Genomic DNA, 24,298 nt, shown 5'->3' with positions numbered 1-24,298 from the left:
CGTGTCTACGCTACTGTTTAAACTGTGAGTTTTTACGTACTTGTTTACGTGTCTACGCTACTGTTTAAACTGTGAGTTTTTACGTACTTGTTTACGTGTCTACGCTACTGTTTAAACTGTGAGTTTTTACGTACTGGTTTACGTGTCTACGCTACTGTTTAAACTGTGAGTTTTTACGTACTTGTTTACGTGTCTACGCTACTGTTTAAACTGTGAGTTTTTACGTACTTGTTTACGTGTCTACGCTACTGTTTAAACTGTGAGTTTTTACGTACTTGTTTACGTGTCTACGCTGCTGTTTAAACTGTGAGTTTTTACGTACTTGTTTACGTGTCTACGCTACTGTTTAAACTGTGAGTTTTTACGTACTTGTTTACGTGTCTACGCTACTGTTTAAATTGTGAGTTTTTACGTACTGGTTTACGTGTCTACGCTACTGTTTAAACTGTGAGTTTTTACGTACTTGTTTACGTGTCTACGCTACTGTTTAAACTGTGAGTTTTACGTACTTGTTTACGTGTCTACGCTGCTGTTTAAAATGTGAGTTTTTACGTACTTGTTTACGTGTCTACGCTACTGTTTAAACTGTGAGTTTTACGTACTGGTTTACGTGTCTACGCTGCTGTTTAAACTGTGAGTTTTTACGTACTTGTTTACGTGTCTACGCTACTGTTTAAACTGTGAGTTTTTACGTACTTGTTTATGTGTCTACGCTACTGTTAAGGAAATGTATGTAACTAATGCTGCGCATTTTTGTGTTTTAAAATTACTCGTTAGTTATTTAGTTTGGTAAGAGTTATTTACCAATAAAAACTGCTGAGAATGTATTTAACAATGTACAATGTCGTGTGCCAGTTCTCGACAAGTTAAGTTATTAAAAGCATTTCTTCTTGCAATCAAAATGCACAACAATGGCTCCTCACGGTCGGCCAAAGGTCGCAATCAGCTGAGAGCTCGGCTGCAGTATTAGTCATCATTAATAAGTCATTGTGATCATTCATCGTTGGCAGGTAATTCTCACGACATATTATAGATTTGTAAGCAAATGTAATGACGTCATTTATACTTTAATATAGAATACTAAGGCAGAGGGATCTTAGGGAATGAAAGGTATGATAACTTGGAGTCATAATAAAACAAGACTGTTGTATGTGTATATTTATTGCGATAGTTACAGCATTTGTAATGTAAAAACCGTTCTTTCAATTTCTAATAATTCCTCACAGGCGCAACATCAAAAACAATATATCTGCATTTCTACATATATGTGCTTGGCCGAAGTCCACTCTATGATAAAGATTTTAAAATTTTGTATACATTGTTAGGAAGATTTTCTTCAAGCGTTAAACAACGATCTTGTGGCCAATTCACTTAACACTTCATGAAGTAACGCAGAATCACTTTGCGAAACACTTGCTTGATTTATCGCAGGCACGTAGGAATCTTGAGGTTGAGACGTGGTGTTAGACGATAGATAATGAACGGAGACACGCGGTGGAGAGCCCTGGTTCTGAGGAATGACCATCGCCTGTGCTTGTATTACAATCTGCTGCGGTTCATCATGCACCTCTGCTTGCTCGATCATTGGCTGGATTGCAACCTGCAACGTATTTTGGGAAGGCTCAATTTGAATCGCTTGCTGGTGTAAAATCGCGCTTTGTTCAACTGTTGGCTGCTGAACAGTGGGCTCGGATACTTCTGAGGGATGGATGACTTCAGGTTCATGTTGATATTCTTCATGATCACCTACAGGGGGATGTTCAACTTCCTGCTGATTTGATGGGTAATTAGATACACGAGAAGATTCTTCCTCAACTATCGTTTGATAGTCTGTTGTGTCAGCGGTATCCCCTTCTCTATATATGGAAATAACACTTCACGATTAACAATAATAGAAAATCATGAACAGTACACAGCCTTTAAAATTACGTACCGTTGGTAACCTTCAGCTATACCAGAAGCATTTTCGGTCGTTACGGTGCCTTTTCCAACGTTTGCATTCTCAGTAGTCTTGTTCTCTCCAGTGATATTTTCTTGTACCCACGATGCAGCAGCACTGTCGTCTGCACTTTGTGTCGAAGCTACCATTGTAGTGGCTGCGGGTATGACAGATGCGGCTTGGCTCGTTGCAAGAAGAACGCTTTCACTAACCATCGTTGGTTTATCAGGTATCACTTCGTTGACCCCAGAATGTTTTTGTTGCATGTGCAAAAAAAGCTTCTTGGGACCACCCAGACCTTTGTTACATACGGGACAACGATGCTTGAAGTCTCCCGTGTGTATGCGCATGTGTTCGTTCAAGTTGTCCTGGGACGAGATAAAAGGGCGTTACACAAATTAAAATGGCAAGAAACTTTAGTTCGAATACTATCCACAGGAACAAAATGAAAATAATTTAAACAACAAGGCAGGTCACCTTTCTGGCGAACACTTTGTGACAAGTTTCACATTTGAAAGGTTTTTCTTTCGAATGAGCGAAAATATGGCGCTGTAGTTTGTCTTTGCGGTAGAAGGTCTTTTGACAACCGGTGAAGCTTTTGAAAGGACAGGCAAAAGTTGGACGGTTCGGTGAGTGAATAAGCATATGACGGTTTAATTTATCTTTACGCGCAAATTCTCTACCACACTCCTGGCATTTATGTTCCTTTATACCAAGATGAACACATTTCCTAAAAATAAGATAGTAAAGTAATGTTTTGAACGATTCATTCATACTTTGATAAACTTATTGATGTCCATCCATTTACAGGAACGAACTTTTTGATATAAAACACAGTTATCTTACTTGTGTTTTAGGAGCTCCGAGGCACTGCGAAATCCTCTGTCACAGTTTTCCCAATCGCAGGTATGTGACTTAATTTGCAGGTGGGACTCTCGGTGTTTGCTTAACGCATGTTTATCACGGCATATTTTACCACACTCAGGACATGGAAGATTATGCAAAACCTAAAATATGAATCACCACATCGTCAATTAACAATAAGTACTCCTGATTATGGAATTTCTCCCAACCTTCAGAATGAGAGACCTACGCCTAAAGCCTGTTCTCCACTTGCCACGTATCGTAACGTATCGTAGCAAAACGTAACATGGCGCATGCGTGCTTGTGCATATTGACCATCAAATGCATAAGCACGCATGCGCCATGTTACGTTTTGCTACGATACGTTACGGTAAGTGGCTAGTGGAAAACAGGCTTAAGGGACTGGAGAACTCTGAAAGTTTGGGACTTTCTATTTGGACCATTAACATTGGAAAGTTTACAAAATTTGTCTCAATTATTAAATTATGATAGCTACCTACCATGAAAGTAAAGACGTAACGATGCGTGGCATTCAACATAACTAAAGGTTAGGAAAGTATTATCTAAAGCTTACTTTCTCACGATGACGAAGCAAAGATTTCTCCGTATAAAAACTTTTTTTACAATCTATGCATTCATGTTGTCTGAAGTGCTCAGCTTTGTGTTTTTTACAAGTTTCTTGATTTGGAAACTCCACTTCACAAATTCTACATTTGAAAACGTGTTTGAACTCCCTTTTGTGTTTGTTTAGATTCTCCAGTGACACAAAGGACCTTTTGCAATCACAGCATTGATGAAACTTCTTGTGAATGTACTGATGGACAACCATGGAGTTGCCTTGGTCAAACTCTTTTGGGCAAACTCCGCATTTGTAGATGCCATTTTCATCAGGTGTAAGATTGCTGGCATCAATAACCGTAGGTTGAGGCTGAACACTGTTTTCCTTCATCTCTTTATCAACTTAATAAATAAGTGGAGTGAGAACTTTGCAAAAACATAAAATAAACATAAATGGTGTTGTTCAGAATGAGAAAATATGGTTGCAATTGTTGTCATTAATGCAATTCTTAAAAATTTTAAACTCCCAGTACTTATTAATTACTATCATTATTACAGTGTATACTGACATAGGTATTCCTGCTAACAATTTTTAACAGAGTAGTTGGTATATTTCAACCTGGAATGACCTAATTTCCCCAACTTTCCAGCAAAAATTACCCAGTTTTTGGGGCTACCCCATGCCTAATATGCCTATGAACACTAATATTATTTATGTCATCATAAATATTGATCAACCTTCAACATGGGGGTGCTCTGATGCACTGGCTGCCTTGATGATTTCTTGTTGCGTGCCTGTCTCTTGTGCTTCCACAACTATTCCACTATCTTCAATGATTGTTTCACAAAATCCTTGAACTTGAGGTTCAAGAATTGTAGTGACACTCTCTGTGCCATTAATAACATGTTTTGGTGGACTGTGTTCAATTTTTCTATCCTTAAAATAACATTAATATCTTTCACTTTATTGTCCAACTTAAAGCAACAGTTCAATGTCCTAATACCTTGCTGGAAAGGTCCGGTGTTTTGTTTGTACTTTGCTTTGAACACACAAGACGTTTGTGGTCGACATAGAGTTGTATGTTTGTGAATTCTGCCTTGCATTTTCCACAAACATGCAAATCAAACTCATCTTCAACAACTACAAGCAAAGACAATCACATAAAATTACAAAAACAATCTATAGGATTTATTTTGTACATGAAAAGGCTTACTTTCTTCCACTTGCATTGTCTCAGGTTCTGACATTACAATGTCGTGTGTCGTAGGATTCAATGGCATTTTATCCATCATTGTCTCATTTGACACTGGAAAGTTTCCTTGGTCTGATGTCATCTAAAGGGAGAGATGTCAACAAATGAAAGAACTGATGTTTGATAATAGAGCTAGTAGTTTGGCTGTTCAATCATTTGAAAAATAAATTTAAGGTTCTTCTCTGGGACTCTGCCTGTAGTTTCATATATAGCATGTACCAATTCTTATTTTTTTGCAAGAGCTACACATTAAACAAGATATAGTGCTTCTATCTTTTATACTTTTCACTTTCAAAATTAAAAAAATTTTGGAGTATGCGGGAAAGCATCAATTGTGAAGACGTCTTTGTCGGGAGGGGCAAATGACAAAGACAATATGGCGATCTACAACAATCGGAGAAGAAACAAATGTTTATAACCCCCCGTCAACTATGAAAAAGCGCGATCGATTTCACTAAATTGACCATCATCTGATAAATCTTTTGGTTTTTCTTTACGTAAATAAGATACGGGAGAAAGCGTCCAAAATCGTAACAAACTTGCATGTAATAAATTCATTCATCCATACTTTCAAACAAATAACGACCTATAATTAAAAGTTCTACGGAAATCTGTTTCACATCGAAAATTTCGGGACAATCAAGCTAATTGAACAACGAAACATTTCGCATTTATTGAATTTAGCACATTAGAAGATATACATCAAAAACGTCGGGGAAACCCTTATATTTTACGATAAAAAAATGTGCGCAGAAATCCTTCAGTTTACTTACGAGCAATCTTGTTCGTCCCCACCGGTTGTAAAATACGAGTCGTCGTTTTATGTAACAATATGCTCTATATTGCAAAAGATATCCCAAAAAACCTATGGTATACTACATTAGAGCATTCACTAGTCTTGCATTTTCAATGAATGATATCATCAAAAGTGAAATTGAAGGAATAGAGATTCTCGAAACAGTCAAAATGTTTTCTTCAAATACGAACAGGAAGGGGCGATGCCTTCGTATCTCTGTTACCGGGGAAAATAGCCTATACGGTTGAATACTGTCGGGAGCAAAATTTGCATAACATAATCATACATGGTTTCAGCCAATTGAACTAGATTAAGAGAATGTAAATAATCATTAAAATTTGAGAAAGCTTTTGGATTTGTGCAAATTTTGTGATAATAATCTTTGTCTCGATAAAAATGAAAATGACATCAATATTTTATGACCGGAATAAGTGGTAGAGAGACAACCTCGTAGATGTTTTGCTTTTCACTCCAGTTTGTTTTACCGCCATCGAGTGATTGAGCACGTGGCGCGGCCAATTTCAGTGAACTGTAATTCAATTCGCGATTTTTGGGTGGAATATAATAATGGTGGTCGTAGTTGCCTGGAGATGGTTGTCAGTTGTCAATAGTTTTGAATTTCTGGGTCTCATGCATCTAGTATCTCTGTTTTGCAATGAGTAGCAGAATACCAATCCTGTTATTAGATGCATCAGGCTTGAAAAGACTATAGAAGTGCAAGGTTTAGTTTTATGAGCGCAAATAAATCGGCCTGTTGTCAATTTTATTCAATCCACGTGGAGACTTCGGGCCTTAAGGTAGGAGTGTTTTGTAATATTCTCTACAAATTGCTGCCATGAATTGATTATATGAAAAAGAGGACGGCGAAGTTGCATATGGTTCATGCATATGGTTCATGTTGTAAATCATTATAAATCTTCATTTTTTTATCTCATATCACATTGTATCAATGTATAATAAGACTCACGAGTTATGATGGGCTAACTCAGTGGAAAGGATTTAAGTCATGTATTCTACTTTTTCTGTCATAGTTTTACAATGGCATTGAAGAGAAAACCCTTAGACATGGCACGCAGCAGACTGAAAACAAAATTAAATGAAATAGAAGAACAAAAAAGTTCCATTGAAAATTATCTTCAACAAATGACAAGCAAGGTAGATATATTTAACACAGATTTAAGATTGCTATTTTAGTTTTAATAATAAGCTAGAAAAACTTATCCTACTGTTCAGGTCAAGCAGTCCGCTTGCTCTTTATTGGAAGAAAGCAACTCTGGGAGATTTTTTAAAGCTTATCGAACAGTGAATCAACAATTGGAAAAATGTCTTGAAGATCTTTTTATCATCAGTGCATCAATATCATCAATTGATGATGAACAAACAGAGCTTGATGGTCCTTTCAATGAGGAAGATGACCATCAAACAGTTGAAATTCTTAAGGATAAAGCTAGTGCTCAGGACTTGAAGAACATTGAAAAAGCTGATTTATCTGATGCATGCTCTCAGAAAGATTTCAGTGAAGACACTTTGAAAGACTCTCTGTCTTCAGTACTTTCACTTAATGAATGTGCAAATATTGAACACATTGTTAATGAGTTAAGCTCTGAATTATCAACTGATTTTCCACTTGTAACTGAGGACAGAAAGAATGATTCACAAGATCGATTGTAAGTCATCATGAAGAAAAACTTATCGAAGCAACTAATTCAATGGTGTCTGAAGCTTCCAGTTCGCCAAGTGACTGTGAAGAACCAAATGAAAACATTTTGTTTGATGCTATAGATGACAAAATAAGAGCCTTGAAGGTTTTAAAAGAAATTGATAGCTATAAATCTAGTGAAGTAGTTGTCAAAGAAAACACTTTTCTGGAGAGCCACCACAAAATAGTGATGGAGAAGACATGTTCAGGAAAAATAGACACAGAAGATTCAGCTCACAAAGATTGTGACGGTGATATTGATAAGGAAAAAAAACAATTCAAAATAGAAAATGGTAATCCTATTTTGGTATCTCATGTGGAGGAATCCATTTTGCAGACTGATAAACCTCTGTTATCTTTGCTAGGTGTGCAACTTAGTGAAGAAATGACGAAATCTGTTGCTGATCATGTTAACACTACATTAGAGTCTGGTATTGTGGAGAGTGAAACTGGTAAACAAAACTGACAATTTTTGTTAATAATTTTTCTATTTAGGGTCTGACTTCAAATTTTAGCATTGAATTTGCAATCAAATTATTAACTTGAGTCGTCTGTATGAGGTATACTGGTACTGCTACAGACTGAGATGCAGTATGTTATAAAACAACCATTTGATTAGTATATAATGTCTTTTCTCTGTTGTTTTTGAAACTTCGAAAAATATCTCTATTGATCTCCTAGTTGGTGGATAATATATATTTATTTTAAAGTAAGTTACGATCTATTGTTGTGACCATTTTTATTATTTAGATAATTCTGATGCTGTATCTCCTATTCAAATTGCGAAAGACGAATTTTTGAACACACTGTATGATTGTGGCGTTAAGAAAGGTTTGTTTTCAACATCTTTACGTATTTAGCTACAAAATCATATGTATATTTGGCTTTCTCAAGTCAATCTTTTATTTTTAGATTTACGTATTCCGGCATTTGAAATTCCTCTTGACAACAGCTTGACGGTGACTCTAAAGGAATTCTCAAGTGTCAAAGATTTTTGGATTCAAAAAGTGGAGGATGATTTTGACATATTAATGGAGAAAATGTGGTAAGGTTTTCAAAGATATTTTTAAGTCGAATGGCTTGTCCTGCCTACACGGAAACAATTCTGCGTAAAAATTTTTCGAGAAAGGTATTTCGTCAAAAGTTGAAGTAATTTTTGACTTTAATGTACACGTTTAGTACATCAGTTTGACTGGGCTAATGACTGCGAAGTCATTGGAGCTTCGTTTTCTTCTGTAATACCTACTCCGAAACTCAGCTTTTGCAAAAACAGAAAAAACGGTCACTGCGCAATTTTTTAGTCTATCGTACTAGTATCCAAGTCATAAACCATATTGTGAGTATTTTTACTGTCAATACCGGTTATACCGGTTTACAGTCGGACGGTTTTTCGGATGGTTTTGACATCAAGCAACCCAGTCCACGTATAAATAGTTGCTCAATTCAACATCAGTGTATCCCGTACAACTTAGTTGATGAAATAAAATACAAATCTTCTGATGCATTTCATTCACTAAAAGTATGAAGCTATTGAGTTTGCACAAGTGATGTTTCCACCTGCTCCTCGTTCATATCCTTAAATTCATTTTGCAGCTATCATTTTTCTAAGAGAGGTAGACATGGAGATAAAGGTGGCTTGAAAACCACTCCACGAGTTGGTCACGTGTGTTGCGGTCGGTACAGTGCTGACAATGTTTGGTATAGAGCTTTTATCACGGAAGTGATAAATGATGATAATGTCAACGTTCTCTTTGTGGACGAAGGAAGAAGGGAAACTCTACCGTTATCGAGATTACGAGAATTGGACAGAAGGTTTACTGCGCTGTCTTGTCAAGCGCTGCGTGTACAGTTAAAAGGCGTGAAACTAAAGGATGACGTTTGCCTAGATGAGGGTGAGTGTAATACTTTAGATAAATTTCCATCCATTGCATAAAGATCCTTAGACACTACTGTGCTACTGCGTTGTGCTACTGCGTTGTGCTACTGCGAAAAAGAACATGATAATCTGTTAATAATTTTGTATTTAATGTTGATTCATTACGTCCTCTTCTCCTGTTTATGGCTGCTCCCTAATTCTGCATCGCCATGGCCCGTTTTATTCTCCAACATGATCTTTCTATCGCATCATCTTAAATCACTCTCATGTTCCTCACTCCATTCATCCATCACTTACATGGCCTTCCTTTTTCTCTTCCTTAGCAATGATATCGTCAACATCTGTCTCCTCACATAATATCTACTCATTACAAACCGATCCGCTGTCCAGATCATCGCAGCCTCTTCGATTTTTTAGCTGATACTGCCACCATTTTCATAACATACATCATTGTTGGTGTAACAACATTCTTATAAATCTTCATTATAGCTGATAGACTGCTCGTTTCTTATTACACAGCACCAGTTACAATCTTGTAAGCACAAGCAAAATGGTGAAGTCTCTTCACTTCTTGAACCCAAGTATTTGAAATATGCCACCTTTTTACATACTCAGAATCCGTTTTCTCTCTAGTAAATGATTGGTTTAAATGTCAACTGTCAGGGAAGATCATCGATGCAACACTTTACCCGAAAGAAGACGATTCAAGTCCAATCCCGATAGAGCTATTTATTTGTCCCAATTCCCCTCAAATGACCGCCCAATCGTACGACAGAAGTGAATACAACATCAGCAACATGCTTGTACGTCAAGGTTACGCGATACTTGTGACGTCACCGCCTCCTAGATTAAGCAATGATGAAATCAATTCTTCAATCAAGTTGCCCAGCAACCATGTTGAAAGTTGTGAATGTTCATCAATATCCAGCGGTTTTGGTGAACTGCATTCGCCAATACCTGTTTATACGTCAAGTAACAATAGTATTGCGGACGAATTATCAAGTGCCAGCGGTAACAGGATGGCGTCACGTATTCCTCCTCCCTGCGTTCCAGTTGACTATGATGGTTCAGTTCGTGTAATGGTATCACATGTTGTCAGTCCTGGGGATTTTTATGTTCATTTTGTTACTCCTGAAGCTGGAAAGCTCGACGAACTTATGCAACTAATGAATCATACTTATTCAGGTTTGTTTTTCATTTGCACCTGCTTGTTGTACTTCATGTTACAAATATCAAATAAATTTAAGTTTACGTAAGCCATGTTGTGATAAATCAAAAAAGTTTTTCAATTTTAGTCCATCTACTTGTTGAGCACGATACCGTGAACGAAACTTTTCATCCCAGTGTTGGAGAATTTTGTTGCGCGCGATCGTTGGAGGATGGAAACTGGTACCGAGTTCTTGTGCTGAAAGTTTGTCACGCAGCAAACTCAGAGGAAGTAACAGCAGAGGTCTTTTTTGTCGACTTTGGCAACGTTGGACATGCTTCAAGTCAAAATCTCAGGAAATTACTTACTCAGTTCCTTTCACTTCCTGCACAAGTTGTGCGATGTACATTGGGTTCTGTGAACGCCAGTATAAAACAAGATACAAATGAAGTCTTCGACCATGGTGGTTTGTACTTGTTCATAATTGGCCGGCATCTTGAAAAGCTTCAAAAATTGATATTTAATGTTTTTCACTAACTTTCAGATGTAACTTCACAAGATGACGAAACTAGCAGAAAAAAATCCTGTAGTCAAAAATGGCGACGCAGGAAGCACACTCAAGAATCTGTAGTAATAGCTGGTGGGGACGAAGATGTTCGTCAGGATGTGGACGACATTTTTCTAGGAGACGACTTACCAACGGAAGAGAAGATTTTCCAAGGAGAGGACAATTCTCAAAATGGCAATTTTTCTGTCATTGATAAGAATATATTTGATGGACGAAGTCGTGTGCGCTCATCGATTTCTGAAGAGATTGCAAGAAGCTACGAACAACCTTCCATATTTGCCGACACGACCATTGAGCTATTTAAAGAATTCTGGAACGATTTAAGGAAAAAAAGTCTGAAGCCAAGTTGGTCACAGTCTTCTTGTGAATATTTCAAATCACTGACGGTTGACGTGCGAACGCTTATTGGTTATATTGTCCCGTGGGACGCGAAGATGTTTAATTACATCGTCAATTATTCTCATTATGCTCCAGTCTCCGAAGATTTACCCAATCTTGGTCCAGTGCTGGAGCTCAATCTCTATGATTTCAGTGGAGAGAATGACATTTTCATCAATGCTGCTATGGTTACCGCAGGCTATGCCACCTCTAATGTGATCAAGATTGACCAAACGGGTAAGGAAGTTGATGATGTCGAGAATAATTACGATCATTTAAAAAGAATTTCAACCTAAAGAAATCATTCTGTAAACTAAAGTTAGATTTCTTAGACTTTATCTGGTTTAATGTTTAATAAATATAAGTTTGTGCTATTTCTCATCCGCAGTGAATTGAACAAGAGTTGCAAAAGAACTACAGTTATAGATTTCATGCAAGGAACAATAATTTTTTTGTAGATGAAGTGGATTTTACAGTGGAAAATGAATCGTCAACGACAACAGCAAATGATGTTGTCAGAATCAGTGAACAAGAATTATCAGAGCTTACGGGTGCTTCCCATAACATTTTTTGTCTGATTTGAAAATATTTGTTATGAATGATGCAGAATGTAAAATATCTATGTTTTAGAAGTTACACCGGAGCGTAGTTCTCCAACAAGCCCCAGGACCGAGTTGCTTGATGACTGGGACCCAATGATGAATGATTATCGATCTGTACGTAATGCTTACAACGTTACAACTGACAATTTGGATGTTGCCATTACTGGATATGGTGCGTTGTTTCCTTTCGCGTTCTCTTCATGAAATTTAATAAGAATTTTCATTGAAAGCATTATTGTTTGCTTGTTAATTACTTTATGAACGTTTTTATCCCACTGCCTTCATTTATGCGGTAACAATTAAAGCAATATCAAAATTGTTCTCGGTGACTTGAACGCTTCTGTAAAATTTTTAATTTTTCATCAGCCGTATATATGTTTTGTTTTCACAGTTCCTGTCAAGTTTTGCTTTCTAAACAGTTACGATTTGTAACAAGCGGATTTTGCAGCCAAGGCCTATTTTATTTTCAAGCTTTTACACGACTTACAACATTTCTCGAAAAACATAAAGGAATCTTTATAGTTTTGTTTATCTTTAGAGGAAGATCGAGGTAAAATATGCCGTTACTATGGGACAAAATATGGTTGCTATCGAGGAAGCAAGTGTTCTTATAAGCATATTGATCAAATTGGAGGTATTTGTTTCATTTTCCCCAATATCAATGAGGTTTTAAATTTTATGCATAAACTTCCTCTTACAGAGGTTTCAGATTTGTTAACTTCCATCTACGGATCAACAGAGAGCAATGTCCGCCTGCCAGACGTTGGAGCTTGGATACTAGTCAGAGTAACTGGAATTGAAAATCCATCTCACTTCAGGGTTCAGTTGCCGTTTGGTGTTGAAAATCTAGCAAGCCAGCTGATAGCAAGTATTTATATGATGATGATTCAATTTTTCATTTATATTAAATCAAAAATTATCAGTAACAGTTTAAATTTTACAGTTGAAATAGCACAGTCTGTAAGTAAGATTTGGGGAGAGAGGGGCTGACCCAAATGTATGACTATGTTTCAAGAGATTTTGGGTAGAAATCAGGGCATCGTTTTTTTATGAGGTGGTGGGGTGGTGGCTGCAGCATGAATAGTTAAAGTTAGTTTGGTTTACGTTTTTTCTCCATGGTAATCCTGAATTCATGAATGAGCGATGAAATTGTGAATAAATCTGTGGGAAGAACTTTATCCAGGATAAATAGCATTACAGTAGATTATAAAGTTAGCTTTGTTTTTTTTTTCATCAGTAGTAAGATTGAATCAAAACAGCACGATTTTATGATCCTATGAAATAGAGTATAATAGAGCTACTGTAGTATAACTACAGCTTAGTTTACTTTTCTCCTGTATAGCAACACTGGTTGAATGTATAAGATATGATCCTTGATGGATCTGCAGGAAGTAAAATTATTTTTGATGCGCTTATGACGATTCTTCATATTTCTTGTCGGAAGAAGAAATGGCATCACTAATAAAATAATCCAATAGAAACAAAGTTTTAGTTAAAATAATAACAGATTTCGCTGTTTCAACCGGGAAATGAGAGGAAACATATTTGTTTATGTTATTTGAATGAAAGTCTTTAATTTTTAGAGCGAAGTGGCAAAGAAACATCAGGTGAAGCGAATTTGAAAGATTACCAATATCTTATGAAAGAAATGGGGTATTAATTTACTTCATGTGTAAACAATGACCAGCCTTCCTAGTTGAGGAACGTTGATCAATCATATCAACTCGTATTTAGTGAACTATCAGTACAGAGTTTGCGCATCAGATTGATTTGCGACACTTGAAATAGCGATGGTATTTTGTTGCGCATAGGGTGTTTTATTCGAAGAGATATGGGAAAGAAAGATCACTTGTTCCTCCAGCTTTGGGTGAGTTGGTCGTGGCAAGATCTTCAGTAGATAATACTTGGTATCGATGTCAAGTTATCTGTAGTGGAAAAGAAGATTCTATGTATAAGGTTAGTGTTCTTCTATGTTCGTTTGTGCTGCTTCTATAATGGTGATTAGCGAGTTTTTTTTCACAGGTCTTACTGGTTGATGTCGGTATTACTGAATGGATCTCTCAATATGCCATTTGTCCCATAATTCCTCAATTTCTTCATCTTCCCTTTCAATCTCTGCGATGTCAAACTTCAAGTGTCTATTCTAATTCTGGTCAATGGACAAATGAATCAATGTAAGTATTCTTAGGGGCTGATTACATGAGCCCGCGGTAGCCTGGATTCAGCGAAGCGTTAAATGATTTTGGCAAATGGAAACGATTCAATAATTATCATCCGATAAATCTTCTTCAGCAATTTCATAATATTTGATTTTATAAATACGCAAGCATTTAGAATGGAAACAACTAATTTGGCCTAATTTTAGTATTGCCATTGGAATAACTTGTGGCACTTTACGAACAGTTGTAATTTTTCCGCTAAAAATTTTGCCTCCTTTCAATGCCTCAAAATCCTCTCACGCTTCACTGAATCCCGGTTAGCCGGGATCATGTAAACAGCCCCTTACTGTTTTCCTTGATATAACTGTTTACCAATGGCCAAGGCAAGCCTAACTTTTTCTTGTAATCCATTTGTTGCAATTACATAAGCTCTGTGGTAAACAAGTACGTACAAATGGTTCTCTGTAGCGAGTGGGTTTATCCAGTGACAATAAATTTGTGTTCATAAAAATTATGGAGAAAAAAGAGATCATTTTCGTTTAAAGAGATCTTTAAACTGCTCAGAACACTTTTCTATTCCTCGCTGAGTTTTGAATCTGTGTGTATTTTAGAGTACAATTTCAAACACTAGTGATGAACAAGACATTGGTTGCTCAAGTGCTGTCAGTGTAAGTGAAGTTTTCATAGCTTGCGAGAAAAACTATCGAAAAAAATCATCCCTGAACCCGTAAACATATCCCTTGATTCTCCTCTCTAGATTCCCGTGTTTGCAAGTGAATCTGTTTGATTGCCATGGTGGACAGGCGAGAAACATCACGGACAAAATTATGGGGTTTTGTTGACCAAGCTAAGCATTTGCTCTTTCCAGTCAAATTTAACAGTTTAAGATCCTAACCTCGTAAAAGAAAATGCAAAAATGATGATTTCTCCAAGACAAGACTTTGTGTTGAAGCTGTATCTGTTTTGTTCAATATATAAAGACTAATGATACGGACATGTGATTAAATACGCGGACAGTTTAACATAATATGCGTGGGCATTTACGGCCTAACATGAGCGCGTATGATTGGTCAATATAAGTTCGTTTTGTGTTTGTTGCAATGTGTCACGGTTTCCTGTTTCAAATTTTTAGTATGCGAAATTTGTGAATACAGTATGTAAACAATGAATATTAGAAGTGTCATCAATTTTTACGTTCAATTTAAAGGATGAAAGTTTCCGGTAAACGCGATTTCGCCTTGATATCGCTTTTGAAAGAATGAATATCATATTTTCCCCTTGAATCGAATTATTTATACTGGATTAAGTGCTCTTGATGGTCATACGTCTCAGTTGAATCAGTTGAAATTTTACATTTTCAGGTGTTGTTGTGATTAAGAACATAGAAAAGTTTCCAACGTAAAATTAAGGTTTGTAATGACTTATATAGCAATATTTTTTGAACATATATTGCCCTTGTGTTAGCTGTTTTATAGCAATGCAGCAAATTCCTTGATGAGGCATAGACTTGTCTAATGCGAATGATTCTACAAGTTTCTATAAACGCTTAATACACAATGCCATGGCACCTGCTGGCATGAATACCTGAATTTAATTTGTTAATCACACGTAATATTAATCCATTTATCAAACAGCTTTATCCTGTAGCCACATTGCAATATTTCTGTTTAGAGTACAACTACAAAAGTTGTTGAATGAGGCAAATGAATTATTGTACATGTCAAAATTTGCTTATATATTTTCATATGTATTTATTACGCCATAAACATTATCTAGTCACGATAGAACAGTTTTCCATTTAAGATTTTCTTTGACCAGTAGTAAGCTTGGCATATTTTACTGAAATTGAACACGGAAGTTTTGGCACGTTAAATGCTTTAATATGCGATAGTTCATATGAATTTCCTACTTTCTATATCTATATCTTGTCCATGTTTTAGCAACCGTAATTAAAGTATGAGTATGTACTTTTTAGACTATGCTGAGTTGAAACATGTATCAAGGCAATGTGAACAAATTTAAAACTTTTTTTGAAAGTCTAAACTCCAATGACGTTCACATTAAAAAGTCAGACATATCCAGTACTGATCAAGAAAAACAAAATGTTGAACCAAAGCAAGCTGCTGGACCTTCTAAACCTTTGTCAGCAACAAACTCAAAGCCAAGCATACCCCACAAACCTTGCTCTCTGGTCAACTCCAATGGTAATTTTGAAACTTCAAATTTTGTACTGAAGCACAATGGATACTCAGAAAGTAAGAAAACAATGTGTCGAGAGAGTTGGTATAAATAAATAAAAGCAGCAAAGCCGACTTAACTTGTCAATACACTGGTGTTTGTTTAAGAAATTACACAGTTTTTCGATTATTTAAAAAACTGTGTATTTATCAAATCTTTGATGTTTTGGTCAATCTAATTGAATAGAATTAAATGTGAAAAGTTTATATCTTGAATCTACTAGAGAGATCCAAAAGTGTCTGTTGGAATTTACGTTGAACATGTTTGAATAAGGGGGGTTCAGGGACAGGATGAAAGGAGTGGCTGGCACCCTCTAGCCAGGATAATTTGATAGCTTGTGAAAAAAATATTATTTTTGACATTGCCAAATGACGCACACCTCACTTGAAGAAATACTGGATCCACTCCTGTTAAATATGTTATCATGAAAATGATTGGACACCATGAAGGCTGTTTTTTATTTTTTGTAACAGGTGATGAGAATGGTACGATTGAGACAACACAATGGAACAATAATGATGTCGATACTAATAGTAATAACATTGATACTCATTATGATGAGGTTAATGTGGATCATGATGATGTTGACGGAGATCATGATGAGGTTAATGTGGATCATGATGATGTTCATGGAGATCATGATGAGGTTAATGTGGATCATGATGATGTTCATGGGGATTATGATGAGGTTAATGTGGATCATGATGATGTTCATGGAGATCATGATGAGGTTAATGGGGATCATGATGATGTTCATGGGGATTATGATGAGGTTGATGGGGATTATGATGAGGTTGATGGTTATTATGATGAGGTTCATGGGGATTTGGGGGATAGTGATGGAGAAGATGATGGATCAGTATCAGAGTTTGAAAGTGACATTGAAAACGAGGAAAATTATCCTAATAAGAGGCAAAGCAGGATTATCTTCAAGGAACTGGACCACATACCTGATCTGGTTTGTTAAACTGTTTATGGTTGATTGAACAGAAGTAAATGTTTTTTTATCAATAACTTATTTGAAAAGCAATGCTTTAATGGACTTTTTCAAAGCAAACAAACATTAAACCTTGAATAATGTTTAGTACATTTGCAAATTTCGTTTAAAAGTCTATCAAAACTAGCGCTATCAAAACTAACTTCAGTATGTTTTTTATCACGTGTAACATTGTTGCAACAATTCCCAGTGTGGCAAAACTTTTTTTAATTATAACGGTAATTGATATAACGTTCGAGTTTGTTTCAATATAAACATGGTTAATTGCAACAAGGTAATTCTGTTTGTTTGTGTTAGGATTTTTCAGATTCCCGCGAGAAAAAACTTTTCAATATTGCCAAAGAGATTTTAACTACTGAAATAACGTAAGTTAATTGACTTGAAAATCTCTTCAAAACATTTGATAAGATTTGTTCTCAATATTCTCAATGTAGGTACGTGAAGACACTTAAACTATTGGACGAGGTAATGCATGTTTTGTTTTTATTAATAACTCAGTAATGGCCACTCTATACAGATAACTGATTCTCATGTAGTGATTCTGGTCGCGTTGGGTACATTATGTAAGCGCTACGTAAGCTGCATATAGTCATGTGTAATTTAAAAACGCGTTCAAATCAATAAACTTTTCCCTGTATGAAATTTAATTGTTTGCATTGTCGAACGCTTGACTTGTACTCTTATATAGTTACGTCTTTGGTTTTAAATTGCATTTGCTTTTCCTCTTTGTCATTTTTATAATAAATTTCACCAGTTGCCTTTATTAACATACAGCTTCTTCAGATAGATACCAATTATTTTTAACGTTTTTTTTGTCTTGATCATCTTTTTCTAATTTCTCTTCTCAAACCAACTATTCATGGTTTAATTTAATTGTAATCTATTATCGTCTATGCGTGTTTTCTTAAATCTTTCATTTGATAAAATCGCAATAGTTTGTTTTCTTTTTAGCCGTAACATCAGGTATTGTAAAATGTTGCGAAGTAGAATCTTATTTATCTTGTTAGGGTTTTCATGCAAAACTGGAGAGAGAGGGTCTTATACCCAAAGAGGCGCTACTCGATGTATTTTCCAATATCTCAGCCATTAATCAATTTCATAGTAAATTTCTTTTACCAAAACTGGAAGAGCGAATGGCAAACTGGTAAAATAACAAAATTTATGTTCTTATAAAATTTGGAAAAGTTTTCTTTTGGAATAATACGTTAAATTTGTCGAATATGTGTTAACAGGATAACGTCGCCTAAATTGGGTGATATTTTTATCTTTCTTGCTCCATTTTTAAAGGTAAATTTTGATGTCTTCTACAGTTTGTATTTTCTTTATTGTACATTCAATGAGTGAGATGGGTTTTTTTTGGTAATGTAAATTTTTTCTCCTTCAGATGTATGCTGAGTACGTCAAGAACTTCGACCAAGCAATGACCAGTTTATCAAAATGGAAAACGAAATCGCCAAAGTTTTCGGGAGTAATTCAGGATCTCCAGGTACACACATAGGTATATCCAGGTACACAAATAGGTCTGTCAAGAATAGTCATGTCGTCTGAACATAACATTGAATTGATAAATGAATAAATAATATCTGTACTTCATACATTGATTGGCCATGAATGAGGGCAATACCCGATTTCACACTTTAACAAAATAGTTACAACATCTCATTTATAAGTAGGATTTTATTCTTTTAAAATTCATTACCAATGGCATTGTTTTAAAGGTTATTTTAAAAGTAACGGTCATAATCTATTTTGTCTATCTAATTTATTTTGAGCTATGTAATGTATTCACTTTTTACCTGTTTTTGATTCGCTTCCTTTAGAAATCTGAAAAGGACTGCAACAATTTGTCGTTGGAGCATCACATGCTAGCACCAGTCCAACGCGTCCCGCGTTATAAACTTCTTCTGACAGGTGAATTATAGGACTGTAAATTTGAGGTCAAATGGCAGCAATCTTTTACTAACCTTGTGCATGTAAATTTTACACGAAATTAAACGAAATTACAATTGCGTCTTATAGATTACGTTTCCAAGTTACCGAATGATTCACCTGACCTGGAGGAGTCAAAAAGTAAGTCATGGTTGATTTTAGTACAATGTAAAATTATCTACTTCCCATATAAATATAACGTGTTATGACTGCGGGCGCTGATACACAACAAAACATCGTAGATAGTTACTTTATGTAACCCATCCTGGAGTGTATCAATATGTTGTTATAAAAGAACACGCGTTGTACCTTCATACGCAATCTTAACTATACTTAGCCATACGTAGGAAACCTTAGCCATACTTAGCCATGCGTAGGAAACCTTAGCCATACTTAGCCATAGGAAACCTTAGCCATACTTAGGAAACCTTAGCCATACGTAGGAAACCTTAGCCATACTTAGCTATACTTAGACCACGTTAGACATTCTTATTCCTCTTTGGACAACCTTAGTTATACTTACACTATCTTAGCTATACTTAGACCGCCTTAGCTATACTTACACTATCTTAGCTATACTTACTTAGCTATACTTTCCTATTTAGCTATACTTACACTATCTTAGCTATACTTACACTATCTTAGCTATACTTACACTATCTTAGCTATACTTAAACCACCTTAGCTATACTTACACTATCTTAGCTATACTTACACTATCTTAGCTATACTTACACTATCTTAGCTATACTTAAACCACAGCTATACTTACACCTATACTTTACACTATCTTAGCTATACACACTATCTTACTTTATGCTTACGCCTCCTTAGCTATACTTACACTATCTTAGCTATACTTACACTATCTTAGCTATACCCCACCACCTTACTTACACCACCTCCTTACTTACACCTATCTTACCTTAGCTATACTTACACCTCCTTAGCTATACTTACACTATCTTAGCTATACTTACACCTCCTTAACTATACTTACGCTATCTTAGCTATACCCTACACCACCTTAGCTATACTTACACCTCCTTAGCTATACTTACACTATCTTAGCTATACCTAAACCTCCTTAGCTATACTTGCACTTAGCTATACTTATTCCAATTTTAGAGTCTCTTGAGATTATTTCGGCTGCAGCAAACCATGCCAACGAAAGCATGAAAAAAACGGTATATAATGTATTTCTTTGTTTGTTTTCCATACATAGTTAAATGCATTGGTAATTGACGTTTATTTTTTTGCATTCTATACAGGAAAGATTTACAAAAATGCTTGAAATTCAAGAAAAGTTTAGTGAAAGTATTATCACTCCAAGTCGAGTAAGTATTGACCGCGATTTGTCTGAAACTTCGTATCAAGGTCTCTTCATAAAATTGTTGATGATACTGTGATTTCAGGAGTTCATCATGGAAGGTGAATTGATAAAAATATCTGCACGAAACGCTCAAGTAATGACTAGGATTTTAGTGTTGGTGAGTAACCATTTTTGTTTTATCAATAAGGGGGTGCGCGCTCCTCACTTTATAGACTAATTTATATACAGAGACTTTATAAAGGACGTTATACTTTGAGTGCAGACTATTTTGAGTTCGTGTCGTGCGAGTTTTGATTTAGGAATTTGTCGACAGGATTTTCTTGACAGTTACTCTAATTTTTATCCTCAAAGGATACTAAAATTTGAAAACATTCCATTAAAAAACTCTTCCAAATGTCATCTCAGATAGTTACTTTTGGTTTGGTATAAGTAATCATGCCCAAATCGACGGACAAAATACGAAATTGCCAGACAAATGGCTTGCCAGTCCAAACCGTTTGCCATTGCATCATAAAAGAAGTCCCCGTGTTCGGTCTAAAGCATCAAAAACATTACACCATTGCAATCCATTTAGCATTAAAACTCAAGAACATTACATTTAACGATGATGTGGAAATGTCACTATGCTACGTTTTTATTATTTTTTTACACACTGATTTTTATTCATTTAGTTTAATGACTCTCTTTACTACTGTACGAAAGTTCCTGCTACGGGAAAGTACAAACTACGAACTTGTATTGAGCTTATCGTGACATATATTGATGAACCAGACGAAGATATTGAAAACCGCGATCTTGTTTTTCGAGTTCGAAGCAAGAATAAAATTATTGATTTTCAAGCGACTTCTGTTGAACAAAAAGAAAAATGGATTATGGCTATTAAAGAATCTATTGAACAGGCGATTGCGAGGAACAGTACATTTGGACGGAAGGTGATTTGCAATTGATGTAGTGAAAAATTATATTCTCTTAAGATATACCATCAAAGTGATGTTATATTCAGAGATGTTGTCAACAGAGATTTCACCAATAGAGACGTTGTCAATGGAAATAATCTCTATTGTCAACAGAAACGTTTTCAACAGCGATGTTGTCTATAGAGATGTTGTCTATAGAGTTGTTGTCTATAGAGATGTTGTCAATAGAGATGTTGTCTATAGAGATGTTGTCTATAGAAATGTTGTCAATAGAGATGTTGTCTATAGAGATGTTGTCTAGAGAGATGTTGTCAATAGAGATGTTTTCTATAGAGATGTTGTCAAAAGAGATGTTTTCTATAGAGATGTTGTCTATAGAGATGTTGTCTATAGAGATGTTGTCCATAGAGATGTTGTCAATAGAGATGTTTTCTATAGAGATGTTGTCTATAGAGATGTTTTCTATAGAGATGTTGTCTATAGAGATGTTGTCTATAGAGATGTTGTCCATAGAGATGTTGTCAATAGAGATGTTTCTATAGAGATGTTGTCCATAGAGATGTTTTCTATAGAGATGTTGTCTATAGAGATGTTGTCTATAGAGATGTTGTCCATAGAGATGTTGTCAATAGAGATGTTGTCAATAGAGATGTTGTCCATAGAGATGTTGTCTATAGAGATGTTGTCAATAGAGATGTTGTCTATAGAGATGTTGTCTATAGAGATGTTGTCTATAGAGATGTTGTCAATAGAGATGTTTTCTATAGAGATGTTGTCAAAAGAGATGTTTTCTATAGAGATGTTGTCTATAGAGATGTTGTCTATAGAGATGTTGTCCATAGAGATGTTGTCAATAGAGATGTTTTCTATAGAGATGTTGTCTATAGAGATGTTTTCTATAGAGATGTTGTCTATAGAGATGTTGTCTATAGAGATGTTGTCCATAGAGATGTTGTCAATAAAGATGTTGTCAATGGAGATGTTGTCAATAGAGATGTTGTCCATAGAGATGTTGTCAATAGAGATGTTGTCTATAGAGATGTTGTCCATAGAGATGTTGTCAATAGAGATGTTTTCTATAGAGATGTTGTCTATGGTGATGTTTTCTATAGAGATGTTCGCGATAGGAACGTTGTCAGTAGAAATGTTTTCAATAGAAATATTTAAGGCAGTTTCAGCTTTTCTGAAACGCAATTCGCATCCTTCCTTCCAGATATCTATGAATGAAACTGATGTTGGCAAGATTGCTCCAATTTGGGTACGAGATGACGCAGTTACCATGTGTATGAAGTGTACAGTTGCGTTCACCAAATTACGAAGGCGACATCATTGTCGTGCGTGCGGCAAGATTTTATGCGGCAGTTGCTCGAGTTACAAAGCACGGCTTGAGTATGATGATAACAAAATCAACAGAGTTTGTGAAACATGTTATAATTTATTGACGAAACACCAGGACAAATCCGGTGATGGCAATGTTAAGAGGAAAGAGAAACTTATTGCAGAGTTGGTGTTAAGCGACTATCTGTTGTATCGAAATGATAATGGGAAAATTTCAAAACGTTGGTGTGTTTTAAAAGAAGACTTTACACTTTATGTTTATAAAGCCAAGAAGGTAGCTAAAGTTTTTTTTTGTTTGCCAGTTGAAATCTTTTTTCATGAATCTTCTATGTAAAAGAGGGTCAGTTCTTTTTTCTTTCGTGATGAGCTGGATCTGAGATACGGTTAAAATGAAGAGTCAGTATCTGAGTCTGTTTTAACAGCTTTACACCGTATAGATAATATAAATTTTATATTTATATTGTATATTAAATATAAAGCTTTCCCAGTGATTCATTAAGAAAAATCTTATTTACCTGGTTTTACAACCAGCCAAATCTCAAAACACATCTTTTCACCCAAGCTCAGTATAATAATTTATTTACAGGATGTGAAAGCACAAATAAGAATTCCCTTACCTGGATATAAAGTTAAGTGCGTAAGTATTTTTTCTAAGAGAGGCAGTTAAGCAAACCTGGTGATAATTGTTATCGCCATAATAAATAATTGGTAATTTCCAGGAAGAGGAGAAAGGAACTAAACGCGTTTTAAAGCTTACTCACCAGCAAAGTCGAACTGTATACATTTTTGAAGTAGAACGAAAAGACGTTTGTGAGAGGTATGTTTGACTTTAAAGATCAGAGCTTGCCTTTCTTATCTCAATCACCCCGAACCAAAACCTCAACTGTTGCTGTTTTCATATTTTAGATGGCTCAAACATTTGGAGTGTGCAATATTTGCGGAGCCTTACCAGGAAAGAGGTTCTGTCTCCAGTCAAGCTACTACACCTCCTTCCAGCCCGCTCGCGTGATTAGATTGACACAAAGCAATTAATGCAATTAGTACGCTTATTTAAAGGCAAGAATCAGTTTATTTTTAAGCGCAATCACACAGAAACTTAGAGAAGAACGTAAAAACTAGCCTAATATGCAGCGCTTATTGTCGCTCAGTCGAAGTCACTAGTGTACCAAAGTAGTTTCTTTTTTCTTGGATACATCTATTTTGTTTCAGTGAGTAAACGTTCATTACGACATTTTTACCAGAGATTGCGATGTTTTTACCCAAAACTGTGATACAATCATTTCAAAACGAGAGTTATGTGGAAAATATGGGCCGATTTTGGAAGTTATCTGTCGTATAATTTGGTGAAAAAATTATACGACACCTAATCCAAATATTGAAACCATTAGACTTGTTAGTTTTTACAAATAATAATTGAATATTCATGAATATTTATGTGGAATCACAAATAACAATTCTAATACTTTGTTGAAGATCAGACGATATTAAATTGATGATGACCAAACGGTTTTATTTCGATACAGAGCTGTAATTAGGAAGACCAAACATTTATATTTTGATACAGGGTTCAAATATTTGAAAAACTTTAAACCTTCATGTATTTAAATAAATTGGATTTTTTGGTATTTAACAAATGATGTATTTGAGTTGTTTATTTTTATTGTTTTATTTTAATCGTGTCGTATCGTGAAAAATGTCAACAAAATG

At 35.5% G+C, this 24,298-nt stretch overlaps 4 protein-coding genes and 1 long non-coding RNA gene across 9 annotated transcripts; 4 read left to right on the top strand and 1 right to left on the bottom strand.

The window, feature by feature from the left end:
- Positions 1–1,143: 1,143 nt before the first annotated feature.
- On the bottom strand, positions 1,144–5,602 carry LOC124434360 (zinc finger protein 260-like). The gene is made up of 9 exons (XM_046984249.1): positions 5,388–5,602; positions 4,576–4,696; positions 4,366–4,502; positions 4,100–4,298; positions 3,378–3,763; positions 2,786–2,946; positions 2,417–2,669; positions 1,934–2,307; positions 1,144–1,856 (listed from the first exon to the last, which is right to left on the bottom strand). The coding sequence occupies exons 2-9, from the start codon at positions 4,694–4,696 to the stop codon at positions 1,337–1,339; spliced, it is 2,151 nt and encodes a 716-aa protein (XP_046840205.1). The 5' UTR covers positions 5,388–5,602; the 3' UTR covers positions 1,144–1,336.
- On the top strand, positions 3,103–3,838 carry LOC124434365. The gene is made up of 2 exons (XR_006944756.1): positions 3,103–3,350; positions 3,555–3,838. It is a non-coding gene; the product is annotated as an uncharacterized LOC124434365 (long non-coding RNA).
- A 310-nt stretch (positions 5,603–5,912) lies between the features above and the next one.
- Positions 5,913–7,081, top strand: LOC124434364. The gene is made up of 3 exons (XM_046984254.1): positions 5,913–6,207; positions 6,442–6,565; positions 6,644–7,081. Exons 2-3 carry the CDS (start codon positions 6,449–6,451, stop codon positions 7,079–7,081), a joined length of 555 nt encoding a protein of 184 aa, XP_046840210.1. The 5' UTR covers positions 5,913–6,207; positions 6,442–6,448.
- A 38-nt stretch (positions 7,082–7,119) lies between these two features.
- On the top strand, positions 7,120–15,008 carry LOC124434357. Its single transcript, XM_046984241.1, has 17 exons — positions 7,120–7,402; positions 7,475–7,561; positions 7,860–7,940; positions 8,022–8,154; positions 8,703–9,001; positions 9,619–10,170; positions 10,281–10,598; positions 10,677–11,315; positions 11,537–11,629; positions 11,709–11,852; positions 12,219–12,314; positions 12,381–12,548; positions 13,264–13,333; positions 13,492–13,636; positions 13,703–13,854; positions 14,451–14,507; positions 14,597–15,008. Exons 1-17 carry the CDS (start codon positions 7,120–7,122, stop codon positions 14,679–14,681), a joined length of 3,402 nt encoding a protein of 1,133 aa, XP_046840197.1. The 3' UTR covers positions 14,682–15,008.
- On the top strand, positions 14,983–24,245 carry LOC124434359 (FYVE, RhoGEF and PH domain-containing protein 4-like). Of its 5 annotated transcripts, none has more exons than XM_046984248.1 (19): positions 14,983–15,248; positions 15,815–16,043; positions 16,551–16,660; positions 16,808–17,035; positions 17,372–17,439; positions 17,509–17,539; positions 18,082–18,218; positions 18,307–18,361; positions 18,459–18,560; positions 18,895–18,985; positions 19,094–19,144; positions 20,132–20,190; positions 20,275–20,340; positions 20,419–20,493; positions 21,008–21,268; positions 22,467–22,865; positions 23,178–23,228; positions 23,311–23,408; positions 23,498–24,245. In XM_046984248.1, exons 2-19 carry the CDS (start codon positions 15,833–15,835, stop codon positions 23,598–23,600), a joined length of 2,196 nt encoding a protein of 731 aa, XP_046840204.1. In that variant the 5' UTR covers positions 14,983–15,248; positions 15,815–15,832; the 3' UTR covers positions 23,601–24,245. The 5 variants fall into 5 exon arrangements, 4 of the variants coding, with proteins under 4 accessions (XP_046840204.1, XP_046840203.1, XP_046840202.1 ...); XM_046984247.1 differs by having other exon boundaries at positions 15,815–16,094; XR_006944755.1 differs by having other exon boundaries at positions 15,815–16,094; positions 16,551–17,035; positions 23,178–23,224.
- Positions 24,246–24,298: the final 53 nt, after the last annotated feature.

The sequence above is a fragment of the Xenia sp. Carnegie-2017 genome, unplaced genomic scaffold, assembly GCF_021976095.1.
Source record: "Xenia sp. Carnegie-2017 unplaced genomic scaffold, XeniaSp_v1 HiC_scaffold_14, whole genome shotgun sequence".
NCBI classification, from domain to species: domain Eukaryota; kingdom Metazoa; phylum Cnidaria; class Anthozoa; order Malacalcyonacea; family Xeniidae; genus Xenia; species Xenia sp. Carnegie-2017.
Note: the sequence above shows the minus strand (reverse complement) of the source record. Positions and strands in the feature narration are given on the sequence as shown.